Below are 14,633 nucleotides of genomic sequence, written 5' to 3' on the forward strand. Positions count from 1 at the left end.
TGCTGTAGGTTTCAGACCAGGCTCTGATCCCGTGTGGCTGTGGCTGTGGGGTAGGCCGGCTGCTGTCACTCTGATTTGACTCCTGGCTTTGGAACTTCCATGTGCCGCAGAGGCAGCCCTTAAAAGACCAAAAAAAAAAAAAAATCATCAAAGAAACAAACATGCTCCTCCCGCAGAGTTCATAGATTATGGATTTCTCAGTGATTTTAAACACTCATTGTTCTAGAGTAATCAGGTGCTGCATGAAAACAAGTAGCTGCCTCCCGTTCTTTCTTATCCAATCGCTCATCTTAAAAATCAACAACAAAACACAAAGCAGCCTCTGTGTATCTTCGTCATGTTCTTATCCAAAAATTGTGCATCTAATGAGACAGTTAAGGCTGAAGGTCTCGTTTCAGCCCCAAGGTCCTTCAAGGAGTTACAAGCACAACACCCTTGAAACCCCCTGTGTTCCCATTTAACTTCAGTCTTCTTTCTGGTTCTTCCATCCTGTCCTTCTTAATCAATTCATCGATGGTTATCACACGCCTATTCTCTCATAAATAGTGTCCCAGAGAATAGTGGCCTAGTGGTACACTTGACACAGTATGTCTGTTTCATGAGTTTGTAGCTGTCGTAAGCTCTCATTTCTGGGAGAGAGGGCCAGAGAAATGGAGAGGGAAGTAGTCCTTGTCCCCACAGAATGTGTAGCGAGCAGAGAGAACGGAGCATGAGGATCTGGCCCAAAGCATCAGTCACAGATGTCCTCGCTATTGTTTCTGAAGTAGGGAGTGTGATTCTTGAGGCAGGATGACCCGTGACCCCGGGACGGAAGGACCCACCATGCCAGGTGCGGGACCGAGGCGATGTCACAGAGAGAAAGTGGTGAAGGTCGGGGCACAGGGTGTGGTGTTGTGTTGTGTTTTGCAGTGTAAGGTGCACTTTGAGGAAACAATATGCATATTACGAATGGGCATGGACATTGTGCAAAATGGTTGAACTTTATTCTGAAAACCATTATGTCTCCTACGAGAGCTTTTCTCTATGAGATGGACACGTGTGTGTGTGTGTGTATGTGTGTATCTCCTTGGGCATGTGCCAGCATATATTGATTACCATGCCTTTTAAACAGCTAAGTTACAATTTTAGTAAATATGTGGTTGCTCTGTTTAAGGATTAAGGACTTTAGAACTTACCAGCGGTGGATTTTTCCTGAAAACGTCAGCTTATTGGTCATTTTTCAATAAAGGTGCTGAACAGTATTCACATGTGTGAAGGTGTCCGTGCCTTTTTACATTTATTTTTTGAATGTCCACACTGTGGCATGTGGAAGTTCCAGGGCTAGGGGTCTAATCGGAGCTGCTGACTTCACCACAGCCCCAGCCACACCGGATCCGGTACCATCTGCGACCTACATCTCAGCTCACGGCAGCGCTGGATCCTTTAACCCACTGAGTGAGGGCAGGGCTCGAACCTGCATCCTCATGGATACTAGTCAATTCTTTACCCTCTGAAGCACAACGGGAGCGCCTGCATGCTTTACATTTCAACAGTATTGAAAATATAGATGAGTTTTTGAATTGGACTGTAGCCTTCAACCTGAATTCTGCCCCTAACTATGATGTAATTTGTGGGGGGTTTTTTTCTTTTGCGTTTCCTCTGCTTTTGTTTCCACATATCTGCCATGTAGAAAATACCCCTGATAATCGCTTCATATATTTGTTCTGTTAATTAAATGATCTTACTCTCTATAAAGCACTTAGAATACTATGCTGTATAAAGGCCTTCTCCAATGAATTTATGATTGTAATGACTGGTGTTTTTGAACTTTAAAATAGGCTAAACGGTTTTTAGCATTAGGCCTTGTGAAATTTATTGTGGGGCTATTAATACAGTCTATGGTCAGAGTATTTGAGTTTGAAATGTCAAAATAATCGTTGCCTTCCTATGTCCTTTGAATTAAAAAAAAACACTGTTGGGAAGAATTAATGGATCATGGCCAGGGAGAGCAGACTTGGGGTTAATGGGGGGGGGGCAGTGGGAGGCCTGTTGGAGGGAGTGGGATGGGTGGGCAATTGGGGGATTTGGGGGATGCAAACTGTTATATTTGGAATGGATGGGCAATGGGACCCTACTGTACCACACAGGGAAATGTGTGTGATTGGGTCCCGTTGCTGTACCACATACCTAAGTTCTAAAAGCTAGACAGCAGTTAGACCAGCAAAAAATCACCCATGTTTTTATATATAATAGAAGGAACAGTGTCCAGAATACTCATGAAGCCCATTTTCTGTAGACAGTCAAGTAATTTAAAGCACCCTGGAAACAAGCAATGTATAATGCATGAAGATGCCAGACTAGTGTTTAGACTTAGAATGCTAAGATTGGTAATTTTGAAAAGTAGGACATACATAAGAAATACCAAGCAGTAAAACATGAAAAATACATTTTCCTTCTCATGAGACTTTCTGTAAGACTGAATATTGGAGTGAGTAAGAACTAATAGAGAGGGGGCATCATAACTGGAGTTGTTGCTTTCCTTTGTTTTGTTTTTAAGAGACAATGCCTAGGACTTTGCTTGAGTAGGAACTGGTATAGGCCATCATGAGAAGCAAATGAGTACATTTCTGGGTCATTCAAGTGTGTGACTCATGGTGAGCTTTTCTGAATTGAGGTTATTTTCAAGAACAGTGCTCAAAATTGGTTTCTGTTGATATACCGTTCATTGCATAGACTACTGAAAGAATAGGTCAGGAGATTCCTATGTAGCACTTGGCCAGAGTCACAAATTACTTCTGTTTTGCCCCATTTTCATTTGAGAGATAGATGATCAGAGAGAGAGAGAGAGATCGATTTTTGCTTTTTTTGCTCCAAATCATTTATGATTAAGTTGAAGACATGGTGCTTCTTTCTTCCTAAGTAATTCTACCTGTATTTACGAAGGAAAGTGATATTCTTTTGTGTAAATGTTCTGCGATACCCCAGACCCTCAGAATGTTTCGTATATTTTAATGATTTTTATTTTGTCCACTATACTCAATGTAGAGTGTTCTGTCAATTACTCCTGCACAGCAACGTGGCCCCGTCGTTCATATATACACACATTTTTTTTTCTCACATCGTCCTCCATCGTGTTCCATCAAAAGTGACTGGATGTAATTCCTTGTACTGTACAGCAGGGTCTCATTGCTGATCCCCTGTGAATGCAGGAGTCTGCATCTCTTGACCCCAGACTCCGAGTCCATCCCACTGCTCCCGCCTCCCTTTGGCACCCACAAGTCTGTTCGTCCAGTGCCTGTGTTTCTTTTCTGTGGGAAGGTTCATTTGTGCCATGTATTAGATTCCAGATAGAAGTGACATCATATGGTATTGGCTTTCTCTTTCGGACGTACTTTACTCAGGATGAGAGTCTCTGGTCCCATCCCTGTTGCTGCAAGTGGCATTATTTTGCTCTTTTTAATGGCTGCATAGTATGCATTGTGTAGATATGCCACATCTACAGTAACTGGCTTCTGTTGATCATTCACGTGTCTGGAGCCTGGCGACTTTGACCTAGGTAAGTGCCAGAGATGCAGCCCGGGGTGAGGTGCAGAAAGGTTATGAGAGACGGAGGAGCCTGCAAAGTGCTCCGCCTGGTTCTCTCTGCCAACTTGTGACCCTCCTCCCGTCTAAGACCAGGTCCGTTTGGTCTTTGGTACCAAATCAAAGTGTGGAGTCAAATCGCGAATAGGTGAGTTTCCAGAATAAACGACCTGGCGCAGTATTTCACCATTCGAACCTAAAGCCAATCCCCACAGCGGTTCCACTGGGTGTATCTGTGACAACGGGATGTCTGTCTCTACGGAGAGGCGGTAACATAGCATCTAAAGAAAAGACACTGGCATCAAGAAAGCTGAAATCGATCAGTTATTCTGTAAATTCCTGAGCATGCTGGATTTTAAGTGACTGTTGGGAACAGGGGTTAAGAATAAAACTGCTTCAGTGTTAGTAGGGAATCTAGAGTCCAGATCCAAACGGCCAGGCCTGCCCCTCCAGGCAGCATCCAAGCCAGCTCTCTGTAGGAGACACAGAATTTCTAGCTTCACCTGAAGAAAACATCCCGAAAGGGGCCCAGATCTCCAGATTCTTCCACAGCCTCCCGGGGGGATGACTTGGTTTTTTACACCCGTGGGAGAGCATGTGGGGAAACGCCAGTGTTCTAATGGAGAATGAAAAGAAGGTTTTTGCCATGAGAATTCTTCTTCATGGGAGGAGACATTCTGCCCACTGGAAAATTCTCCTGTTGTTGATCCACGCACTGCGGTGAGCTCCGTCGGTGGCTGCTGTGTCTACGGGTTCAGTGGGGGGGGGGGTCTTTGACAGTGTGTTTCCTTTCTGTCTTTTTTCCTTTGCTGGAACATTTTACTTTCATCAGAAATACAGGAGCTGGGTGTCTCCAACACACCTTCATTCCGAAACTGCAGGAATAACGGCAAACATTTTGCTCCTCGATGGCCCACCTCAATAGCGCCGATGCCTTCTGAAACCCTTCCTGGGAAGGCAGCCTGTATCGTTTACATTATCCAAGAGACATATATCTGCTCAGACAGAGGAAAATAATTCTGCCTACCAAGGAGATGTATCTATGAGGAAACAGATTCCACACTCAGGATGGAAGGTCAATCAAAATCTCTGTGTTAGAAAAAAATAGGAGAGACAAATACAGTTTCTCCCCATGGGTTAAGAAAACAGGTAGGACTCCCCACTGGAAACAAAAAAAAAATATATGATACAGGGGAACATGTATTGGAGAAGAGGAAGCTGGAGGTATTGAAAGGTGGGGTATGATTGAATCTGCAGACATTTGATTTTTAGCTCCTGATTTCAATTTTCTAGTGGGCTATTCTTTGAACTGTAAGGCAGAGATAATTATAATAGGTAGCTCTCTAGGCTTGTTTTGAGGCTTAAACAAGTGACCATTATATGAATCAGTTAGTGTACTTTTTTGATGGGGCATTCCTGGGCTAGGGATCGAACCCTAGCCACAGCAGTGATAACACAGCAGTGATAACAGTTGCCAAATCCTTAACCACTAGGCCACCAGGGAACTCCCATACAATGCACTTTTAATACAGGTTACTGTTGATGATGAATTAATACCAATAATAATATCATCAATCCAAGCCAGGCCTTTATTTTTATATAATTAGTTTTCATTCAAGCTTTTCTCTCCCAATTCTTGTGTATAATATTCCATTTTTCATTTGCAAGTAAGCACTTTCTTAATTGCTTTAATTCTTCTGGTTGACAACGGCAACCTTGTGTCTTTATCCCAGCCTTCTTAAACTGAGTCCCTGTAAGTATCTGGAATGAGTCTGAGAAATCATTTGACCCTGCTTCCTGACCCATCAGGGCCACTTCATCTCACACATACCAAAAAGGTCTGATACTTTCCACAGCTTCTCTGCACATTCATAAAAAACAGAAACACAAAAATATTTGTATGAGAAGTGAGTCCCTATGTAGAACTACTGGTCTGAATGTCACCTGCCAGGTAAAAGGAAGCATCTGAAGTTTGCGGGAGAATATGCTTGGCCATGGCACACGCTGTGGGGACGGAAAAGTGGTCTGGGATGCAGCCTAAACTTTGGGTTTGTCATTCTCACTGTCTGTGGGCTCATGTGTTAGTTTGAGAGACATCAAGAAAGAAGTGAAGGAAACGGATTCTAAAATATATGCTATCTCCTGGCACCTGAAAGTTTTCTGATGGAGAGGAAGTCAGTGGTATCTGAACATCACCCATCAGTCTGAATTAATAAGAGGAGCAGTGGCCCTTGTGCCTTCTGTCGCTGTTGACGATGAAGGGAAGATTCCTGACAACCAGGACAGACAGCCTTGTGAATGACTACATCTTAATGCCTATGAAACTCCAATAAGAAGATTTATCTGACTTGATTCTACAAATCCTGAAACACCTTGCCATTCTCCGCCTGATCCTTCTTATGGTATCTATTTCTTTGTTTTGTCTTGTTTTTGTTATTGCTGTTTGCTTTTTTTTCTTTTCTTATCTTTTCCTTTAATAACCACTCTGACATGCAGTTCCACTTAAAATTATGGTTTGTTGTGTTGCTTTTTAGGGCCACCCCTGACTCATATGGAAGTTCCCAGGATAGGGATTGACGTGGAGCTGCAGTTGCCAGCCACAGCCACAGCCACAGCCACACCAGATCTGAGCCGCATCTGAGATCCACGCCACAGCTCAAGGCAACAGTGGATCCTTAACCCACTGAGCGAGGCCGGAAATCAAACCCGCATCCTCATGGACACCACTAGGGTTTGTTTACGCCGAGCCACGATGTGAACGCCCGTGTTTTAAAACAAACACAACCTCCATCAGTGTTTTATAACAAATGGCTCAGACGTCCCTTCTGTGATGCTTTTCCTCACTGGCGCATGCAGTCATTTTCTATGGCAGCCTCCCTCCTCCTGATCTAGTGCTCCGTCCCCTTCGCTGCAATGTAGCTGTTTGTGTGACTTCTCCTGGTCATCCGTAAGCCCTTGCAAAGAAGACCTAACACCTGTACTTGAAGCTTATCGCCAGGGCTTAATAAATAGGCGGGAGGGCGGGAGGGAGCGCACAGGGAAGCAGGTGCCTGCTGATGTCCCGTGATGATGTTCTAGGCTGGGGTTTGGGGAGACAAAGATCGTGTCTTCTTTTTATCACAGGAGAGTCTCTAGGAGGAGAGAAAATTCCTTACGGCTGGCCCTTGACCAATGCGGATTTGAACAGCCTGTGTCTACTTCCATGTGAATATTTTTCCATGATAAGCGCTCCAGTACTACACCATCTTTGCTTGGTTGCATCCGCAGATTGGCGGGATCTGGGATGCAGAGGGTCAGATATAAGTTATATTCAGATTAACCCTCTGGTTTTCAAGGGTCAGCTGATACTATCCTTTTACTTCATTATGCATGAGAAGTGGTTATTGTAGGAAGCCAGAGATCAATGCTAATGAAAAAGGTGTGCAGGTTGACGGGGGAATCTTATCAGCAGAGGGTAAAGCCTGCTGTTTGGTAGGGAAGAGGGCAAGTAGGAATTATGGGAAAAGAAAAGACAGGGATTTCGTGCTATGTATGTATCATGCACACTGCACGTGTGTCCTGTATAGGTTATCTTCATGTATGTCATCTTATTGATCCTTCGGATACTCAAAATGACCTAATCATACCCAATTTACAACTTCGGAGTGAAAAATTGGCATTTCAAGGGAGTTCCTACCGTGGCTCAACGGTAACGAATCTGACGAGTATCCATGAGGATGCAGGTTCCATCCCTGGCCTCTCTCAGTGGGTTAAGGATCTGGCATTGCTGCGAGCTGTGGTGTAGGTCGCAAATGTGGCTCAGCCCCCTTGTTGCTGTGGCTGTGGTGTAGGCTGGCAGCTGCAGCTCCGATTCAACCCCTAGCCTGGGATCTTCCATCTGCCAAGGGTGTGGCCCTAAGAAAAGAAAAGGAAAAGAAAGAAAGAGAAAGGAAGAAAGAAAGAAAGAAGGTCACAGTGGTGAAACTGAAATTAAAGTTGGGAGAGAAAAGAGGCCGGAAGAAGAGCCATACAGGGAAGCCCTTGACAACAAATGAGATGGGAGTGGAGATGAGGCTGGTCAGCCGGAGAGAAATGAGGGACGGATGAAAAGTGACCAGGCCTTAAAGGTCACGCAGCTGCCTGAGAGGGACCAGGGGGACAAGACCATTGGTGTGGAAGGTAAAAAGAGGAGGGCGAATAGGCCTAAGAATGAAGACCGGTTTAAAACCAGAGGGACGCACCTAGTTTATAAAAGAGCCAGGGTGGGGACACGATGGAGGCTTCCTTGCCCTCAAGTTTCCTGAATGAACAGAGAGGAGACAGTTATACAGATTCCAAATGTTCCTCTGCAAAAATAAGACTTTCTGGACAAAAGTCTCTGTCCTCCAGCGAGGAGAGTTTTGTGACCTGAGGACAGAGGAGATAAATCGTGTGCTGGCCGTGAATGAGCTGCCTCTCAGAACAAAACCCTCGGATTCTGCTCATCTGAACACCTTTTCATCCTCCTGCTCCCACGGGCTGGACCTCTGGGCACAGTTCTCGCCCTAGGGAGGCCCAGCTGCTTTTCAGTGTGCGGGGGTCTCAGGCCTTCCTTGCGACCGGTCTCAGGCCTGACCCTAGCTCCCCGCCTGGAGGGAGGCGTTGACGGGTCTTCTTATTCACTGAGACTCCTAACTCGCCCTCTCCCTCCCTGATTTTTGTCAGTCTGTCCCTCGGGGGATTCAGACAAGCCAGCCTCAGAAAAACATGCTGCCTCTGGGCCTGTAGGGTTAACTGAGCCGACAGAAGGAGAGCCCAGAGGAACCCTCTGGGGACCCATAAGTCAAATTCTGAGAAAAGGAAGAACAAGCTGATGTATGTGGGGGCATGTATGTGTATGTACATGTGTGTGTAAGCATGCTTTAATGTACACATGACAGTGTATAAATCTATGTTAACGAACACACGTCTATACATGCTTAAGAGTGCAGGTATGGGCACAACCATATGTAGAATTTTCTTTGCAAGGTTGCATGAATCTCTAAGCTTGCCTATCTTCCCACACAGACATTTATCATCAGCCATGGTGCCGTCATGTCTGTTTTTGAACGCATGTATGGCATTTCTGTAGACACATATGTCTTGTATGAAAGTGTATGATTATGTGCAGAGCCTTCTAAAATACTCTGATAATGGTCTCGTGTCCTAAACCTTATCGGTCAGAGATAGTCCTGTGTCCTGTGAGCACAGCAGAAATGCTTTGGGCTGAAGCGGCTAACGTCTGATCTAAGAGGCCCTTTAGATTTGTCCCTTCCACTCGGACCTGGGGTCCGTTCCTTTGGTTGGCCACTTAAGGACATACGTCTGCCATATTACCACCTGTCGCTCTGCTAGCCTCTCCATCACAGTTTTTCTCACTTCAGTAACAGTCTAGGTTTGACGTTTCCCCTGGTTAAAAGCCCCCTGTTGTTTGTACTCAGAAAGCAGGATCCTCATTCACTGTGTCGTCTGGCTCCGACTACGGGACATCTTGCACCTGCGTTGACCTTTCCTGAGTCGCCCACAGAACCTGAAGTCAAAGCACCTGATTTCACTGTCTGTTTTCTCTCTTCAGTTTACCTTTTTCGTTGTGAATACCTCAATGGCCTCCAGACCTGTTTCCTCCCCCCTAAAAACGGGAATGATTGCATTTGTTTCAAAGGGCAAATAATAATAGTAATACTAGTAATAATTTGAAAACTTAATTGAATAAATCTAAAAAAGTAGCAGGGACTCAAAACGTCCATCGAGTGAGCATCTTCCTTCCCAGCGGAATCCCCCTGTCAAAGACCTCCTTCCCAGTTCTCTTTCAAAGTAACCTCAGCAGAAGACCTAAATAGGCATTTCTCCAAAGACATACAGATGGCCAGCAGGTACATGAAAGAATGCTCAACATCACTAATTATTAGAGAAATGAAAATCAAAACTACTATGCGGACCACCTCCCAATGGTCAGCACGGCCATCAGTGACGAATCAACAAACAGCGAATCCTGGCGAGGGTGTGCAGGACAGCGAGCCCTCCTTCGCTGCTGGTGGGAATGTAAATTGGGGCCGCCGCTATGGAAAACCGTGTGCCGGTTCCTCAGAAAACTAAATGTAGAACTGCTGTACGATCCAGCCGTCCCACTCCTGGGCATCCATCCAGACAAAACTATAATTCAAAAATATACATGCACCCCTGTGTTCATTGCAGCACTATTCACAATAGCCAAGACATGGATACAACTTAAAGGTCCACTAAGAGATGAATGGATTAAGAAGAGGTGATATATATACACAAGGAAATACTAATCCATAAAAAAGAACAGAATAAGGCCATTTGCAGCAATGTGGATGGAACTAGAGATTCCCATACTGAGTGAGGTAAGTCAGAAAGAGAAAGACAGAATGCCCTATGATATCACTTATATGTGGAATCTAAAATACGGCACAGATGATGCTATCTACAGAATAGAAACAGTCTCACAGACACACAGAGCGGACTGTGGTTGCCAAGGGGCAGGTGCAGGGGGAGGGAGGGGGTGGACTGGAAGTTTGGGGTTAATCGATGCAACTATTACATTTAGAGTGGATAAGCAAGGGGATCCTGCTGTATAGCACAGGGAACTATATCCGATCATTTGAGATAGAACTTGATGGAAGAAAATATGAGAAAAAAAGTATGTGTGTGTGTGTGTATATATATATGACTGGGTCCCTTGGCTATAGAGCAGAAATTGACAGAACACTGTAAATCGTCTATAATCAAAAATTTAAAAAACACACAACACTTGGCCCTCTCTAACACTCCTCTTCCTCTTGCCCCTGGGAATGGCCCTTGATATTTTTTAATTTTTTTGATTTTTAGGGCCATACCTGTGGCATATGAAAATTCCCAGGCTAGGGGTCGAATTGGAGCTGCAGCTGCTGGCCTACACCACAGCCACAGCAACGTGGGATACGAGCTACCTGTGCTGCAGCTTGTGGCAATGCTGGATCCTTAACCCACCGAGCGAGGCCAGGGATTGAACCCACATCCTCATGGAGGCTAGTCGGGTTCGTTACCACTGTGCCACAATGGGAGCGCTGAGATTTTGTTTAGATCAGGCCCTGACTCTGCTACTCTGAGGTCTGGTCCTGATGGCGTTCTCGAGAGATGCATTCTCAAGAGATGCCATCTCACCCAGCCTCCCCTCAGGTAGAAGTCCCCACACGCAGACTAAGCAGGCCTTGGCAGCCAGAGTTACAGGTTGATTTTTCTCCTTGTCAGCGGCTCAGTTGCTCCTGTGGTCTGAATTACCACCAAACTCTTGAAAGCCTCGCTGTCGCCTAAGAGACCTCTCCCGGCAGTGTCCTTAGTCACGTGCTATATCCCAGAGACTCCAGAGTCGGATCCCTGCCCCAGCAGGTTGCCCAGAGAAACGCCCGCGGTCTTCCTTCATCAGCTTCCGAGATTCATTCGGATGCGGCAACCGTCATACTTCCCAGGGTGCCTTCATACACCGAGTGTCATTGAGGACCCCCTGTTGCCTTGATGAAAGGATATAGTGGACATATCCTATCATGAGACGTGCTGGTAAACCCACTGGTGAATCCAAAGAATGCGAAGGAGTGATTCAACTTTCCACATCACCAGAGTGACTTGTCACTAATGATGTGACCGTAGAAAGAGTGTTGCAATAAATCATAAAAGAGAAAATACAAACCTCTTTAAACTTGCAAACGTGTGGGTAAAAACAAGCATCATGTCTATGTAAGAAAATGGTGACTTACATTTAGAAATACACCCCTAAGGAGCCACAAATGTCAACTTTATTTTAACGTTCGCGTGAATTCATGATATACAACCAATTGAACAAACTAAGATGAGCAAGCCGAAATCCCCTGGTGGTAAGATCGCTCTGCAAAGACGCATGAACTCATTGCTCAGGTTCCGTCGCCGTGGTCCACCCCCATTGTCTCCCTGGAGCCTCCCCAGCGAGGCCGCCTTGGGGGTGACCCTGGGGATCTGCTGGGTCTTTTGACGCTACAGATAACGGGGCTCATCGGGGGCGGGGAGAGCACAGAGACAGGGCCCCTGAGGATGCGTGCCGGGGCTGGGCCGTGGTGCCCGAATCTAGGCACATGATGGACAGGCCTAGCGCGGGCCCGGAGAAGCAGAGCCCGGCCAGGGGGTGGGAGACGCAGGTGCAGAAGGCCTGGAGCTGCTGGCCTGCGGAGGCGATGGCCAGCACGGCACGGAGGCACCGTTAACAGAATGCCCAGGTTCCCAGAAATACAGTCACTCCCAAATTGTCTTCTTCGACCTTACCTCTTGAAGCCTTTCCTATAGAAGGAATTACCGCTAATTTTTCTAACCAGAGAAGGATGCCCACAGAGTTTCCTCGTGCAACCTTGGGGAAGCTAAGGTCTCCTCATTGCCATCACGCGAAACTCTCTACATGTCCATAGACCAGGAGAGGTGCTATCTTACTCCTCTTTAAACTTGATCCCCCTCATGGAACCAGGTCTCACTACTGGGAACCCCAGGCCTCAAGCATCTTCTCAGGTCCCCCGGGTCCCTCTGGGGTCATCCTCGGGTTTCTCTCACAGACTCATACTAATTCATTCTACGGAAGCGACGTCTTTAAAGCCGCTTCCTTTACTGTACCTCCTGATATTTCTTTCTTTTGAAATCTAACCTAAGAGTGGAATGATGGACTGATATGTCTGCTCCTTCATTTTTTTGTTTATTTAGTTGGTTATTATTATTATTTATTTATTTTGGTCTCGGTGTTTTCAAAGCTGTCTCCCCCGTCAGAAACCAGGCTGGAGGCCTGATACCACTTGTGTAACTTTAACAAGGTAAACTCTAAGCAACGTTTCCTCAGCAGGTATGACGAAAAGTGCGGATCAGTAAGTGTACCTTGAAGCAGAAACAACGACAAAGCCTGTTCCCTGCTGGTTATTACATACTAAAATCAGGTTAGTATGATCAGGTTATTACATACTAAAATCCAGGGGTGCCTGGAGGGAGGCTCCAAAGACAAGTCCTGCGATTCTGGATCTAAGGGTCTGATATAGTTACTTGCCTTTGCATTCTCCCCAGTAAAATAATGATGATGATATTTCCTACTCAAGGGATGGCTGTGTTTTAATGAACGGTAACGGTACTTCCTACTCAATCAAAGGATGGCTGTGTTTTAATGAATGGTAACGGTACTTCCTACTCAATCAAAGGATGGCTGTGTTTTCCTTAGTGATAACAGTATTTCCTAATCAAAGGATGGATGTGTTTTAATGAACGGTAACGGTACTTCCTACTCAATCAAAGGATGGCTGTGTTTTCCTTAGTGATAACAGTATTTCCTAATCAAAGGATGGATGTGTTTTAATGAACGGTAATGGTACTTCCTACTCAATCAAAGGATGGCTGTGTTTTAATGAACGGTAATGGTACTTCCTACTCAATCAAAGGATGGCTGTGTTTTCCTTAGGGATAACAGTATTTCCTAATCAAAGGATGGATGTGTTTTAATGGCACACCATGTACCATTAGCACCAAGTCTGAAATGCAATATACAATTTATTACAAGAAGCAAAATTGCTCTCAAAATATCTAGCCCTCCTATAAAGGAGGAGGTATTATAATTTAAGCAAGAGAAGGTCACATTCCTAACCTGAACTCAAGCAAGAAATGCCCCCGTGTTTTATTTCGGGCCGTGAAAGAGAACTGGGGAAACATAGGGAAGTAGTTACTACCCGCTGCAACCCTTTGGCCTGATTCGGGATCCTCTTCTGGGCACCCCAGAGACCGGTGAGCCCCAGGACTCAGCCCTGGTTTCTAAGACCCAGGAGCTTGCAGAGGACATGGCGAATCTCCTTGGTCTTAATACTGTATATGATGGGGTTCAGCACGGGGGGCACAAAGAGGTAGACGTTGGCCATAAAAAGGTGGACGGCAGGTGGCGCCTGCTTCCCAAAGCGGTGAATCGGGGACAGCCCCACCATGGGCACAAAGAACACCAGCACAGCGCAGAGGTGCGAAGGACAGGTTTGGAAGGCTCGGAGCCGCTCCTCTTTGGAGGCCAGTCTCGCCACCGTGTGCAGGATGACGCCGTAGGACAGAGCAATGAGCACCAGGTCCAGCACCACAGTGAACATGACCAGCGTCAGCCCGTACAGGTTGTTGAAGGTGGTGTCCGTGCAGGCCAAGTGTATCACCTCCTGGTGTAGACAGAACGAATGGGAGAGGACGCGAGACCCACAGTAGGGAAACGTCCTCAGGAGGAGAACAATGGGCACAGTGGCTACAGGTCCCCGGAGGATGACAACCAGGCCGGCCCTGACCACTCTCTGGCCAGTGATGAGGACCGAGTACCTGAGGGGGTAGCAGATGGCCACAAAGCGGTCAAAGGACATGACCAGCAGCACTGAGGACTCCATGAAGGAAAAGGAGTGGATGCAGAACATCTGCATCTGGCAGGCTCCAAAGTAGATGCCACGCGAGTTGAACCAAAAGATGCCCATCGTGGTGGGCAGGGTGGACACGGACAGGCCCAGGTCCATGAGGGCCAGAAAGGAGAGGAGGAGGTACATGGGGGTGTGCAGGTGAGGGGTGGTCTTGATGATCATGAGGATGAGGCAGTTGCCTGAGATGGCCACGAGGTACAGAAGGAAAAGGAAGATGAAAATCCAGGGCTGCATGGCTTCCAGTCCAGGGAGACCAGTGAGGTAGAGCATGGGACTGAACTGCATGAGGTTGGACAGGCGCGTGAGGTGAGGACTGAGGGGATACTGGGCTGGCATTTCAGGGCGGAGCTGAAACTACATGGAAGTTTCTGGTTATTTTGTTGTTGTTGTTGTTGCTATTTCTTGGGCCGCTCCCGCAGCATATGGAGGTTCCCAGGCTAGGGGTCGAATCGGAGCTGTAGCCACCGGCCTACACCAGAGCCACAGCAACGCGGGATCCGAGCCGCGTCTGCAACCTACACCACAGCTCACGGCAACCCCGGATCATCAACCCACTGAGCAAGGGCAGGGACCAAACCCACAACCTCATGGTTCCTAGTTGGATTCGTTAACCACTGCGCCACGACGGGAACTCCCGGAAGT

The 14,633-nt window shown here is 46.5% G+C and overlaps 1 protein-coding gene across 1 annotated transcript; it reads right to left on the bottom strand.

The window, feature by feature from the left end:
- Positions 1 to 13,349: 13,349 nt before the first annotated feature.
- Positions 13,350 to 14,327, bottom strand: LOC125112061 (olfactory receptor 51M1). Its single transcript, XM_047754321.1, has one exon. It carries the CDS (start codon positions 14,325 to 14,327, stop codon positions 13,350 to 13,352), a length of 978 nt encoding a protein of 325 aa, XP_047610277.1.
- Positions 14,328 to 14,633: the final 306 nt, after the last annotated feature.

The sequence above is a fragment of the Phacochoerus africanus genome, chromosome 11 (genome assembly GCF_016906955.1).
Source record: "Phacochoerus africanus isolate WHEZ1 chromosome 11, ROS_Pafr_v1, whole genome shotgun sequence".
NCBI classification, from domain to species: domain Eukaryota; kingdom Metazoa; phylum Chordata; class Mammalia; order Artiodactyla; family Suidae; genus Phacochoerus; species Phacochoerus africanus.